The sequence below is a fragment of the Thunnus thynnus genome, chromosome 19 (genome assembly GCF_963924715.1).
Source record: "Thunnus thynnus chromosome 19, fThuThy2.1, whole genome shotgun sequence".
NCBI classification, from domain to species: Eukaryota; Metazoa; Chordata; class Actinopteri; order Scombriformes; family Scombridae; genus Thunnus; species Thunnus thynnus.
In genome coordinates this window covers 28,085,214-28,098,323 of record NC_089535.1, presented here as the reverse complement: position 1 = coordinate 28,098,323, position 13,110 = coordinate 28,085,214, and the positions used below count along the sequence as shown (strand labels likewise).

Below are 13,110 nucleotides of genomic sequence, written 5' to 3'. Positions count from 1 at the left end.
CAGGAATGTCTTCATGAAACATTTATTTATTAATGTATACAGTATTTTCAAAGTAGTAAAAAACATTGCATGACAGTATTGCATATAACTTCAAAAGTACACAACATGAATTAAATGTTAATTCATATAAACCACAGCTCAAACTGGAGGCAATCTGCATTTAGTCCAACACTACTGCTGTACATTAAACGTATCACCACATTTATTGCTCTCTTACAAGATTACTATTGCACAAGGAAAAGCTCATATGGAAATACCAAACTACTGTATATATTGCACTCAAAGCTCTCTACTTCCTCTTACTGCTCCACAGTATTCTTTGAGTTACTCTGTTAAAACAGTCATACAAAAATCTAAAGCTGTTTTCTGGTTCAAAATAGTTTAAAAATGATTTACAATATAAAACAGCTTGAAATGCTGTCTGTTGAAAGTCAAAGCATCCTGTACATCATGGTTAGATTAAATGCAAGGAACAGTACGCTTCAGTTTTCACACCTTCAAATATCAAACCAGCTCAGGTTCGCTAAATAAATAAATAAATAATGTGTCATTCTCTCACTTTAACAGCTTTTTCTTTCGAAACAAAAGCTGTTGAAGCAAGTGGACCCTGTAAACCTCTCTGCAGAGTAAATAACATACAGCAAGTTATCACATGAAACAATAAAACTTTCTACACTAAAAATGACAAATGTACCAATTTTAAAAAATCAGAAGAGAGAAACCATAGATCAGGATTGTCTACACATGCATCTAAAACAAGTCTTTTTTCACTCAAATGCAGTATTTGACATGTATAAAAAAAGTAAACTTCAGAATTGATTAACAGTCCATCAGTCAGGATTACCATGTGAGTCAAAGCATGTTGTTCCAGTGGGGGGAAGCAGGAGTGAGGTCAAGTGGGATGTGGGTGCATCAACAAAGACTGAGCTTGAGTCAACAGGGATTTATGACTGATTTCACTCAGAGCCTTTAAACACAGCAGTAAAGTGCCTGCAGATAATGTGGATGGTTTCCTATTTTTAGGGCAATGCTATACTTGAATGATTGCAAACAACAGTTGGGACGAGGAGAAACGACGTAGTGCTGGTAACCTGTTGTCCACACAGATGGTAACTAGGAGCAGGAAGCTCTTTCTGGGCACATGTTGGGACAATTTTTAGTGTATTGACAGCGAGAGAGATTTAAAAAAAAACAAAACAACACAAGTAAGCAATGTGCTGCAGTACTGAACCACTGACAGGAGAGATGTTCAAGAAGATAGGAAGTGTTACAAAGTTATGGCACAACAATACAAGTGCCTATATAAAGGTAACCTGCACACAAGGATAGTATATCGCCCAACTTTGTGGTCATATGTGATTCCTCAATCCAGAAAGGTTTTTGGAAGTTGTTAATGAGTGGAATCCAGTCTAGACTTGGTCGCTGCCCTCTCTGAAGTACACCTGTTCCCACACCACTGAGCCCCACACACAGAAGAAACCCCAGAGGTTGTGGAAGGTGCCGCGGTCGAACGGGTTTTCGTCGGCACCACAGTGTTTGAGGTAGGAGATGCGGTGGCGTGACATGAACTCCCAGGTGGTGGTGTTGAGAGAGACCAGGTAGAGGTGGGAGCCGAGCAGTAGCAGCACGATCAGCGAGAGCAGAGCCACCAGCATGGCGACGGCCAGCAGCATGCCGTTAGTACGCAGCCACAGCTGCCAGGTGGGCACGTAGCTGAAACCCGTCCTGAGGAAACGAGAAAGGAAGCTGCAATTGGTGAACGGTGACATCATGGACCGCAGAGACGGTCTCACTGATAGGGTGGTACTCACCAGGCTATGTGCAGACCCCACAGCAGCACCAGCAGCTGCACGGCCAGATAAAGCACAAACCAGCGGTGGTTTCTCTCGCCCACACAGTTCTCAATCCACGGGCAGTGATGGTCGTAACGCCGGACACAGTGCTGACACGTCTGGCAGTGCTTTGATCTCATTGGCTGCTGCTTGAAATAAAGGTCATTGTAGTTAGAAAGACACTTTTTCTGTCACATGAATAAACATCTGTATTAAAAACCACACAAGTTAAACTCTGTTGTTGTGACACTTTGACTATCGGTCAGGTGTGATGTGAAGTAGTCCTGGCCAGTCTTCTGTAAAGCTCATTCATCTTGACCATTGGTGTGAAAAATAGCTGCTGCTGCTCATCAGTGCAGAAAAATGTTCTAATTTCATTTCTGAAGCTGCAGACCTTCACTGAACCACAGTGCACCTGAGTCTCAGTGGAGAATGTTTGGGAGTGTGGAACAGCACTCTCTGTCCTGGGAAAACAGCCATATGAACCATCTGTTAAGTCACACACAGCCACAAAGCATCCAGGGAGCTGGAGAGCTCTCATCTCTGCGTTCACAGCTCCATCATGAGAAAAAATAGAGCATGTTAATCTCAGTGTAAGGAGGAGGAAGAGCTGCCTGCTAAGAAAACGAAAAAGGCTCATGATCATCCTCAGTTGTGAGATATAGAACAGAAATCAGGACAGAGATGAAGCTTTTGGGTGCTGATGTGTCTTTTCACACACAGAGGCACTAAAGGGTTGTATGTAGAGTGTACATTTATGTTGAAACATCAAGATTCATTCTTGACCTTTGATGCAGACTGTGAGATGTGGCTGAAAGCTCCGGCAAAGGCACCTTGAGTTAGGATTTTTCTGCCACAATGGAAGTGGCTTCACAAGTTCTTAATGTTTTGGTTGAAATCATTTCTCAGCTGCTCATAACTGAAAATCTTAAATAGCATTAGATTTAGTTGTTGTCTTGTTGTAAAAGACTGTCAATCAATCTGAATTATACCAGCTTGCAATCCTGTGTTTTGATTTTTCATAGTCAGATTAAACTTGGGTTTACATTTGGATTACAGACTGTGACCTTAAAGTGAAAGACAAAATGCAGACATATCTCTGTACATAAAGAGCTGCCTGTGTGAATAACTCCTGCTCCTGGATCATAGGATGTTTTGTGTGGACTGGAGTAGTACAGGTGTGTAACATAGAACTGTGCTGCTTGGCAACCCATCTGTTATTCTATACCACTAAGGGATCCTACAAGTACTGTAGAACTTCAAGTGTCACATTTCATCCTGAGAGGCAGACTAGCACAAAGACATGACAAGTTACAAACACCACATACACACACAATCAGTGACTCCTAAAAAAAAAAATGCAGAATTTTTTGTGAAAAGTACAAAAAAACCCACAGTGACAAAAATATCAACAGACTCTGACACTCTTTCGCTTCTGAATCTGTGAAAGTGTGTCATCCTGAAAAAAAACAACCACATGCCACATGAGCCCACAGCAGCCTGCTGACACGGTGGCGGGTGGCGTACCTGAAGCAGACAGTGGCCACAGCGCCGCTGTCGCAGGGATTTGGAAGTGGGTGGGATCATGTCCTGCTGCTCCTCAGTCACTCCCAGCGTGAACTGGCACAACACAGGAGACAGAACTGGTCAGGGGAGCCACTGCCCGTTTTCAGTTCAAGCTTTTTTTTCCATCACCTGCTGTTTAGCTTGTATGTTCTAGTGTGTGCTCGTTTGTTACTTCAGTGTTTCCCACAGGTGTGATGCACACATACTCCTGGGTCTTTATCATGAGTTGTTTATCAGAACAGTTTTAATATTTAAATAATTAGCAAATGAAGCAGCTTAACATTCTCCAGGATACTATGAATTATATTAATATATTTCACACACAGCATTATCTTTAAACATAAGTCAATATCACTGTTTTTTAACCAGAAACATCTATTCAATTGCCTTGCTCCTAGTCCTTGTCAAACCATTATAGCTGCTCCTTTGACTCCTGATACAAACAGGTTTAACAAAGAGTTATTGTACGTGTGATGATAGAAATATACATTAGGATCACTGTTCACCTGCAAATCGCTGTCATCAGACAAGATGAACCCAGGGTCCATCAGAGAAACAGCGAAGTAGAGCAACACAGACACCAACACCAGCAGGACGAAGAGCACCGGCTGGACGAGCTGGCCTGTCTCCTCCTGCTTCCTCAGCTCTTCAACCGAAAACACACAAGAGAGACAGTTTTAACTCAATAACACGTCAGAGGCCAGCTAGGATCCTACAGGCTCCTCACACGCAAAGTTCATTTCAAAAATTACAGCTGCTGACAGACGATGCTGAAGTTAGATTCTGATTTGGGGTTAAGTGGGACGTTAAGGGAAATATAAATAATGATATTTAGCAGCTGATTCTCCATTTTTCACCACTTATGAAAAAAAGGGTGATTTCACTGACATATCTCTAGACCACATTAAACCAGGCCCAGATTAAAAACCACTGTATTTGTCAAATCTGGACTAGATTACCAATGAGACTCCAGAGAACTCATTAGAATACAGTTGCAGATTTGTGAAACCTTAATTCTATTTGTGATAAAAAATAAAAAAATAAAAGTCATGCTTTTCCTCCCATCCAGACCACATCAGACCAAGTCTAGACCTAAAACCACTATATTTAGACATGTCAAATCTAGACTAGATTATGATTAAGATTTGACAAGTCTAAGTATAGTGGTTGATTTAGGCTTGGTTTAATGTGGTCTGGATGGGAAAAAAAGGAGTGAAATCGCCCTTTTTTGTGTTTTTATAAGCCAAGTAAAGGTTCACAAATCTGTGTTTAATCAGCGTCACGGCTTTTGCTAAGATGTCTAACACTTTTTCACAAGTGGTGAAAAACGGAGAATCTGCCGCTAAATATCATTATTTATGTTTAGCTTAACTTTCCCCTTAACCTCGAATCAGAAGCTAACTTCAGCGTCGTTACAAATAGTGTAAATGTCAACTTGCCAACAGCTTTCTTACTCAGCTCACATCAGTATTTATGGCATCATCATTAGTTATACATGGAGAATTAGTCATTCAACATGTTATATATTATATATTACTTTAAACCTACAGCGAACATGATGTAGTTTATCGCTATAATGCGTTATGATGTATAGGAATGTGACAGGCTTACCTGTATCATGTAGAAAGAGTATTAACGTTATGACCCATGTCAGAATCACATGAGCTGTTCTCACCAGAAACCCTGAGCCGAAAACATTTTTGAACATGGTTCTAGCATGTTACAGCATCCATCGCAGTCTGCAGACTGACAGGACGGTCAGTGTAGAGTGACAACTGGCATCCTGCGTACAACAACAGACCAAGCGCGTCCTGTCGGCAAGCGAGCTAACAGTTAATGTCGTCAGAGAATTAACGGTTAGCAATATTGGGACCGTCTGAGCAGCCTGCGACGTTGGCGTTATTTGTTTCGCGGTACTGGACCAAACATTGAATTAAATGCAAGTCAAAAAACATAATTAATGAATGTCAGCGTTTTATTTAGGCCCTAATAACTATATTGACACCGAATTTGTAATTTTAACGCAAACCGTCCGCTTCGATGCACTTGTTTTGTGTTGTCGTCCTAATATAGTGTCCGGTGTGATTGGCCAGCGTCGATCACGAGACAGTCCAGGATTGGGTGGCCGGGAGGGACAGGTACGTACTGTACGTGCTGTACGTACTGTACGTACTGCTGTTAGTTCACCTCTGGCATGCAAACACTTGACTTCAAACAGAATGGAGATGAGTGAAGGAATGACAGTAGAGGATAAAACACAGCTTTTTCAGATTGGTAGATAATATATGTTTATCTGTAAGAATGTCAGATAGTTAATATTGGAATTTACATTCAGTTACATTTAATTTACATTTCACTGTTACAAAGGGCAAGTTGAAAAGGTGAAAATAACGTTCATTACACTCTATTTACTTATTTCAAATTGAGAGTTATTTTTTAAATTCTGTGTATATGTATTTTCTCCTGTTTTATCTGTCTCATTCTACTTTAGCTTATTTTTATTTTCTCTTTAATTGTTAACTGTAATTGTATTTAAATGTCTTTTTGTATTGCATTATGTTCCTTTTACATTTTGTCTTGATGCTTTTTATGTTTTATGTAAAGTACTTTGAATTGCCTTGTAGTTGAAATGTGCTATACAAATAAATTTGATTTGTCTTGCTCTGTCAGTTCAGACTTTGGACCCAAAGGTACACAATTGAAGTCATGCTAATTTAAAACCCATCTACTTTTACATCACAGTAAAGGCTCTATGTTCCATCTCTCATTTTGTTATCTACTACTTTTCCTGCTTTTATTAATTAACTTCTTGTGTGTTATATTGATCAAAACAGATGTCGAGCTGGTATGGATCATTCACAGCTCCACAGCTCAGACCTTCTACTGAAGCTGTTGGGCTTAGTTAACTACATTTCCTTCATAAATATCATGAAACATTCTCATACATATCCTGAAACAATTGAAAATTGACTTCTGGAAATTTTGGACCTTTCAAAATTAAAAAGGTAATAAATATAGAAGAGAGAAGAATCATCATAATTTCCTAAAAAAAATATCGGGGAAGGACACAAGGTGATGTATTTTGATTATATTTTTTGTTACATGTAAAACAAAACAATGTTCATATAAATTCCCATGATCATAGAGTCCCTTATTTGAAGCATTTGTTTTCAAGTGATCACATCACATGCTTTGTGGCAAAGTGACAGTTACATGAGATGCATGACATGGCAGTTTGATATGATTATCTTCACACAGGCCTACTGTTCAAATATTCATTTAAACAACTGCACATTCTCAGGCTGAAACTACCAAAACACATCCATCCAGGGTTGTATCTCCATACTGTACTCCACTGTAGTGGGATCTCTACTGCCATCACATAATATTTCATTCATCAGAAAAATGTTACAGAGCCTGCAGCTCTTTGGCTCGTTTTTCATCCAGAATGAAGGGAGTTGGCAGTGTCTTCCCTTTAAGCAGCGGCTCCAGGCCCTGGCAGAGGAAATGAGAAGGAAGTTCAATTACAGCAGCTTATTGAAGAAGGAATAGAGTATTCACTGTCCACAAATAGTCTTGAATAATCTCAATCTAAAAATGAAAACAATATTTTTTTTTAATTAAGGGAACAACCTATAACTGCTTTATATGTTTAACACTGTAACCCAACAATATGTTTTGGCCTGTGGCACTATACAGTGTTCTCACCTCTCCAAAGTAAGAGACCAGTGGTGAAATCTCACATTGTGCTTGAGGATTGTCTCCTGCTGACACACTATTGGGAAAAAACACATATTTTTAGATCTCAAGAATATATTCAGTCTATCTTAATACAACACCCACAAGCAAAGTGAAACAGCCATTGGTTGCTGTGTATCATTTCTCATCACCATAGTAGGAATTTTGTACTAAAAAGGGTTGTCAAGTCTGCTGAAGCCACCTATTAGCTTTGGCTCAAATTCAGAATGAATTTTTGTGCAGAACTAGGACTGTGACTGTCCCGCGTCATTTGTTACAGTGTTGTCCCCTTAGGAAGGGATCACTTCATGGCCAGCATGGAAAGTTCTTTTTACAGTAAGATCTGCATTTTGTTCCCCTCATAGTTAAAGCCACTGTGTACTAGAGCACTAGAGTTGTTTTACACGATTACAGCATCTTTCATATTATTCTGATGTCATCCATTTTTGTTTGTGGACTGTCTACCACAATGTCAAACTACCACCAAATAGCACCACAGTAAGGATTTAGATCAGGAAGTGGAGAATGAGGGGAAAATAAACAAATGAGAAATGCCAGGCAACCAGTCACTGCACCCGGCCAAGAAACAGCTCCAGCTCTAACTCCCCATAAAACTACTACTTATCATTTTTACATTTCAGTTTATGTGCATATTATACAAACATGTTAATTAGTGAGCTTTAGCGGTGCTGGTATGTGATCTTTTTTCACTTTGATCAGAGCCAGGCTAGCAATTTCCCCCTGCTTCCTGTCTGTATGCTAAGCTAAGCTAACCAGCTGCTGGCTGTAGTTGCATATTTACCTTAAAGACATGAGTGTGGTATCAATATTCTCATCTAACTGTTGGCTAGAAGGCATATTTCCCAACATTATTCCTGAGTAGTCAAATTGTCTGCCGTGAAAAAAGTCCCCAACCAACCCGGGGGAACAGAATAAGTGGACTTTTTCTTACATTTTGACCAGGGTTAGGGTTCATGTTCTGACATAATCTGTTGCTGCAGGGTGTAAATAGAACATTTGCCTCTGACCTGGCTGTAGGAGGAAGGGTATTCCCATGTTCATCCAGCAGTGTGGCTTCTGCAGCTATGGCCCAGCGGCAGTGTTGAGCTAGCAAAGAGTTTCTGGCGGTGGTTGGATTGTCTGTGGCTGCCCCGTCAGCATTTTTCAGAGGGGAGAACTCATCCTGCCTCTCAACCTCAAACGCAACAAAGTTCCTTCCAAAGACAGATAGTAGATGTTTTAACTTTTTAACTAGCTGTAGAGACACAATGTTATGACCCAAGTCATTTTATGTACAGTAAAACAATATAATAATGAACAATACCTTGAGAATGGAAAGACATCAAACACAAATTTTTCCATCTTTATGCCATTAGGTTTGGTGGGTTTGACTTGATTGCCACATGTGTCCACAAAGGGCACTTTCTTCATTGCAACATGTTGTTTCAGTTGGCTTTCAAATTTCCTGTAAGATAACAAAAACATAGTAGGGAATCAAAAACTAAACTTACAGGACCTAACAACATGTAAAGGAACATAGATACAGATGTTTAAAGCCTGCAAGAGCATTTGAGCCAGCAATAAGCCAAAAAAACCCTGCTTACTCTCTCTTATGAGAGTCTGAATCCTGTGAGCACAAACTCAAACTGTAGATTAGTTTCTGGCACAACTTCACCTGCCTTCAAGTTGCACTGAGAAGGGAAAAAAGTCTAAAGAGGTCAGAACTTCTGCAACACTTGTAGTATATAGAACAACTTTATTGTTAGACCAAAGCGTTTCGGCTTGTGGCCTTCATATGGGTCATCATGACACACATTGCAAACATTTAAACAGGATAGGTATGAAGCAGAAAAAAATCGAAAAGGTAAAAAAATATATAAAAGACAACCAATCATGTACATCCAGACACATATCAGCCAATGGGGCACCTACAAAGATGGGTTGGGTATATGGTCATGTGCCTTCAGGCCAATCGTTGTCCCAGACTGGTAGAGAAACTAGGGGAGTGTCCAACACACAAGCCCAAACTGACAGCAAAGCGTATACTGCTCGGGTTGACCTGGAAGTTATTGAAGTTATTCTTTTAGATCCCTTTGTCAATAAAATTAAACCTGGGACAATGGCTTTTTTTAACCACTCAATGGCGAGAAAGAGAATATCTGGTGTCTGAATTATAACAGTCTAAATGTGTTAACAGTAAATGACTAAAAACCCATTCCATTATATACAGTACAACCTGATTTTCAACATTTTTTATTGCTTTGTTTTCAAATCCAGGTGATTTGCTTAATAGATATGAAAGGTAATTCTATATTTTTACTATATTTATTCTGTGCAGGCTGGCTCAAAACTGATAATGTTTACAAATCTGTGCTTGTGCGCTCTCAAATTAACTGAATGGCAGTCAAATTTGTTGTCGTTCACTCATGACTCTTGTCATCTATGTCTCTGTAACCCCCTAATCTGTGGCTCTTTTCACTCAAATCAGTGTAATTTGATTTGCTATGACTCCCATGTTGTGCTGTCAGAAGTATCCTACCAACACGTGCCGTATGTGACAGTAAAGGCTCTTACTCTGCCACGTCCTGCAGGAAAGCCCTGGTAAAGAAGTGATTGCAGATGTTTCCAGCACTGTAGACCAACTCCCCTCCAGGTCCTCGGAGTTCAGCCGTCTCCGGTTGGATCTCGCTGTACTCCACCACCTGGGAAACACCTTGCACCCTGCAAACCACGCCCACTGGCTCTGCAGGGTATGCCTTCTCCACCACCTGACACATAAGATGTGTGTTAGGTATGGAAAAGGTGATTAGCCTTGCTTAGCATAAAGAGTGGAAATACCATACATACATAGAAATGTAAAAATCACAGTTTGTGTTGAGGAGAGTTCTACGTATTGTAACTATTTCTTGGCGAACAACAGTTTATCCATCCACCTTGTATTACTGTGCAGCATGTCCAGTTACAGGTAAGCACATGGTTTAGTATTGATCTTTATTCAAGCTGGACAGCACCAAACCTGGCAACCTTGCGCTGATGACTGGACTCCTGGAAAGTCACTGCATTCAGCTGTTGTTTGCCAAGAAATAGTACCAGCAGGAAACTTCCTAGAATTGCAAATTCGTTTTACATTTTTGTGTGGATGCAGATTAAACGAACAAGATATAATGTGTAAATTAGTGAGTCTGAGAGGTGTTGGTAGGTATGTTTTTAAATTTTGGACAGTCAGGCTAGCGACTTCCAGTCAATACGCTAAGCTAGGCTAATCACCTCCCTGCTCCAGTTCTGTATTTAATGCAGAAATGAGAGTGGGGGTAATCTTCTCACCTCATTCTCAGAGAGGAAGCAAATAACCTTATTTGCCATAATGCTGGGTTATTCCTTTAATGCACTGAAGTTCATGCACTCTACTGTCTAATATTACTCTACCTTGGCTCCACAGTCAGCCCCTTTGCTAACACAAAACCCAATAAACACGGGGTCAGCCATCTTGACCAGGATGTTGTCCACACAGTACACATGCAGGTACTCCACTCCCCTCTTCTTCATGTCCTCCAGCACCTTGTTTTCCACCAACGCCCGGTACAGACCACCATTCCCATCTGACAGACAGTGCAGTGGTTTTTGAAACAAACTATCCTGGACATATATCTGTGGCATTAAGTGAAAGCACTGATGATTCCACTGGTATTTGTTGCTGGATGTTGTGACTGAGCTGATATGCACCTACCTGGGGCCATGGCTATCTTCCCTTTACTCTGCAGGATGACCTTTCCATCAAAGGTGACTGCTGGGATCATCCTTTGCTCAAACATAACAATGTTTGATGGCTCCAGACCAAAGTAGTTGTTGTCCTTGAAGAACTGCTCAGTGGGAGCCAGAGTGAACTCACTGGTCATTATGTACCTGAGGAGTTGCAATAGTACACACAATAGTTTTAAGATTATATTTGCTTGCTATAATCTTCTCATAAAACGTCTCTAAGGTTAGTCATAGAGGCAATGACAGCCATGTTTTTATCACCTTACATTCCACAAATGATCAGAGTAGTGGAGTAAGGTTCATCATAGTCTTACCATGGAACGGTGCATTTTGAACCATGCTTGGCGTCTGCCAGCTCCTGGATTTTGTGAATGCGCTCTGCCTGTATTTGATACAAGGTTTTGCCACTTGGTAGCCCAACGTTATACATCCCTTTGGGATACTGAACGCCAAGACGGGTCCCCTGACCGCCAGCCAAGAGCAGGACTCCAACTCGATTCTGTGAGATTTGCAACAGCCCTGTCAAAAAATAGTAGTACTATGAGCAGAAGTACAGTAGGATGTATTGTACGTAAGTGAACTTTACTAATTTGTGATCAAGGCCTTTAAACTTTACAACAGCCTTAATAGAACACTATCACCCTTTGACATACTCTTAAAGTGAAAACTTTTATAAAACTTTACTAGCTTGCTATTAACCTTTAACTTATGACTGCTTTCACAATGCTGTGGTAGAGTTGTTCAGTGGTTTAAAGGACAGGTTCACAGTTTTTCAAGTGTGTCTTAAAACAACAGTCAGGAGCCCAAATGAACACTGAAACATGTTTTTCTTGCTGTTATCATTCCCCCTGTTCATACTGACCATTAGAAGATCTCTTCATAATGCACTTACAATGGAAGAAATGGGGGACAAAATCACTTGATATGACTAACTCAGACTGCTGAAGCCTCATATAAGCTTCAGACCAACGTTTAAATGCATGCTTGCACAAAATGACGATTGTAAAAATAGAAAAACACTTTATTTTAAGCAATGGAAATGTTTCTTCTTTTTTACTTTCCGGTTAATCCTGTTGCAAGATGTGATGTGAGATGGTGATACATGTTCAGGATGAATTGATTAATCTCAAGACATTTCTAAGTATATACAAGTAAATGTTCATGGTGTTAAGAAAAACAGGGAGACAATGGCTGCCTGCGAAGCAGAAACACACTTTCATAAATCTCATGTGTATTAGTGGTAAGATCAGCAAGCAGGGAAAAAGTTTTAACATATCTGACAAAAATACAAAGTCTTGTTTGTTATGTTGTTATTTGTTATTCAGTTATCTGACTCTTCCTCTTCTTTTATTCTACACACTTTCGCAATTTACAAATTACCGTAATCCCTCTAAAATACTGCACCGGTGATGTTGAAATTCACCTTCATTTTCCCACTCTGCAAGAGACTTTTTGTCACTTTTCCTCACGCTGCCGATGAACTCTGGAGGGACTGGCTCCATGTGTTGGTCCAGGCTGTCAGGCGGGGAGGCTGCAGCCCTCACAGCCCCATCACAGTGACCCTTCAGTCCCTTTAGATCCAGCTGAGACAGCTCCAGGAGAAAACTGTCCCTCTCCTCTTCACACAGCTCCGGCCAAAACTGCAGGATGTGAGCCTGTCCCGCTCTCTCTAAACTCTGCTTCACTTGCTCCAAAGAAAGCATGTTGTCTCTCTGTAACAAAGCAAACCGTGGAGTAGATCAACAGATGCACACATCAAACTTCCTTCTGCCAGTAGGATGAAGGTACTGTAGGACTGTGGCTACTAGTTTGGAGGAAATGACTGTGTGTCATGAGCAACTCGTGACCGTACTCTCGGATCCAAACAAGGATCCTGCGGTGAAATACTCAAATATAACAGGATATACTTCTCCAGCCGAATGAAAGACGTCTTTATGCTGCTACAGGTTTACACACACGGACAAACATGTCTGAAATAGCTTTCTGAAAAAAATGACTTCCTGTCAGTCTGCACCGAGCCATTAGACCAGAGGTTAAAATGTGCTGACTCAGCGTCGGCATCAGCTGATACCGCCCGATATTCAAACCAGTCAGTGCAGCATAAAGTAACAATATATATGTAACAGTATATCAATATATTTACAGACGGCATCAAACGTTCTACGCTTTACGGCCCCTTGCCGTTACGCGTCAATAACTAGCTGCGTAGGGACCG

General features: G+C 40.6%; 2 protein-coding genes across 3 annotated transcripts; both read right to left on the bottom strand.

Moving 5' to 3' along the window:
• Positions 1–6: 6 nt before the first annotated feature.
• zdhhc12b (zinc finger DHHC-type palmitoyltransferase 12b) lies at positions 7–5,493 on the bottom strand. Its single transcript, XM_067573772.1, has 5 exons — positions 5,010–5,493; positions 3,905–4,044; positions 3,360–3,452; positions 1,812–1,978; positions 7–1,725 (listed from the first exon to the last, which is right to left on the bottom strand). Exons 1-5 carry the CDS (start codon positions 5,104–5,106, stop codon positions 1,410–1,412), a joined length of 813 nt encoding a protein of 270 aa, XP_067429873.1. The 5' UTR covers positions 5,107–5,493; the 3' UTR covers positions 7–1,409.
• Positions 5,494–6,453: 960 nt separating this feature from the next.
• Positions 6,454–13,085, bottom strand: uap1l1 (UDP-N-acetylglucosamine pyrophosphorylase 1, like 1). 2 transcript variants are annotated; one of them, XM_067573770.1, is made up of 10 exons: positions 12,748–13,085; positions 12,319–12,607; positions 11,210–11,414; positions 10,864–11,039; positions 10,563–10,735; positions 9,711–9,904; positions 8,461–8,601; positions 8,165–8,350; positions 7,107–7,173; positions 6,454–6,893 (listed from the first exon to the last, which is right to left on the bottom strand). In XM_067573770.1, the coding sequence occupies exons 2-10, from the start codon at positions 12,596–12,598 to the stop codon at positions 6,807–6,809; spliced, it is 1,509 nt and encodes a 502-aa protein (XP_067429871.1). In that variant the 5' UTR covers positions 12,599–12,607; positions 12,748–13,085; the 3' UTR covers positions 6,454–6,806. The 2 variants fall into 2 exon arrangements, with proteins under 2 accessions (XP_067429871.1, XP_067429872.1); XM_067573771.1 differs by having other exon boundaries at positions 12,803–13,085.
• Between the last annotated feature and the right edge of the window lie 25 nt (positions 13,086–13,110).

Bases quoted from the DNA above. Each gene is read 5' to 3' on its own strand.
- zdhhc12b (XM_067573772.1), bottom strand. From the start codon at position 5,106: ATGTTCAAAAATGTTTTCGGCTCAGGGTTTCTGGTGAGAACAGCTCAT. The intron at 1,979-3,359 runs GTACGCCACCCG...TATTTCAAGCAG, and splicing joins GTGGCCACTGTCTGCTTCAG to CAGCCAATGAGATCAAAGCA. The intron at 1,726-1,811 runs GTGAGTACCACC...TCGTTTCCTCAG, and splicing joins TGGGGTCTGCACATAGCCTG to GACGGGTTTCAGCTACGTGC.
- uap1l1 (XM_067573770.1), bottom strand. From the start codon at position 12,598: ATGCTTTCTTTGGAGCAAGTGAAGCAGAGTTTAGAGAGAGCGGGACAG. The intron at 9,905-10,562 runs GTAGAGTAATAT...CTTATGTGTCAG, and splicing joins GGGCTGACTGTGGAGCCAAG to GTGGTGGAGAAGGCATACCC. The intron at 8,602-9,710 runs GTAAGAGCCTTT...GTTATCTTACAG, and splicing joins TTCCTGCAGGACGTGGCAGA to GAAATTTGAAAGCCAACTGA.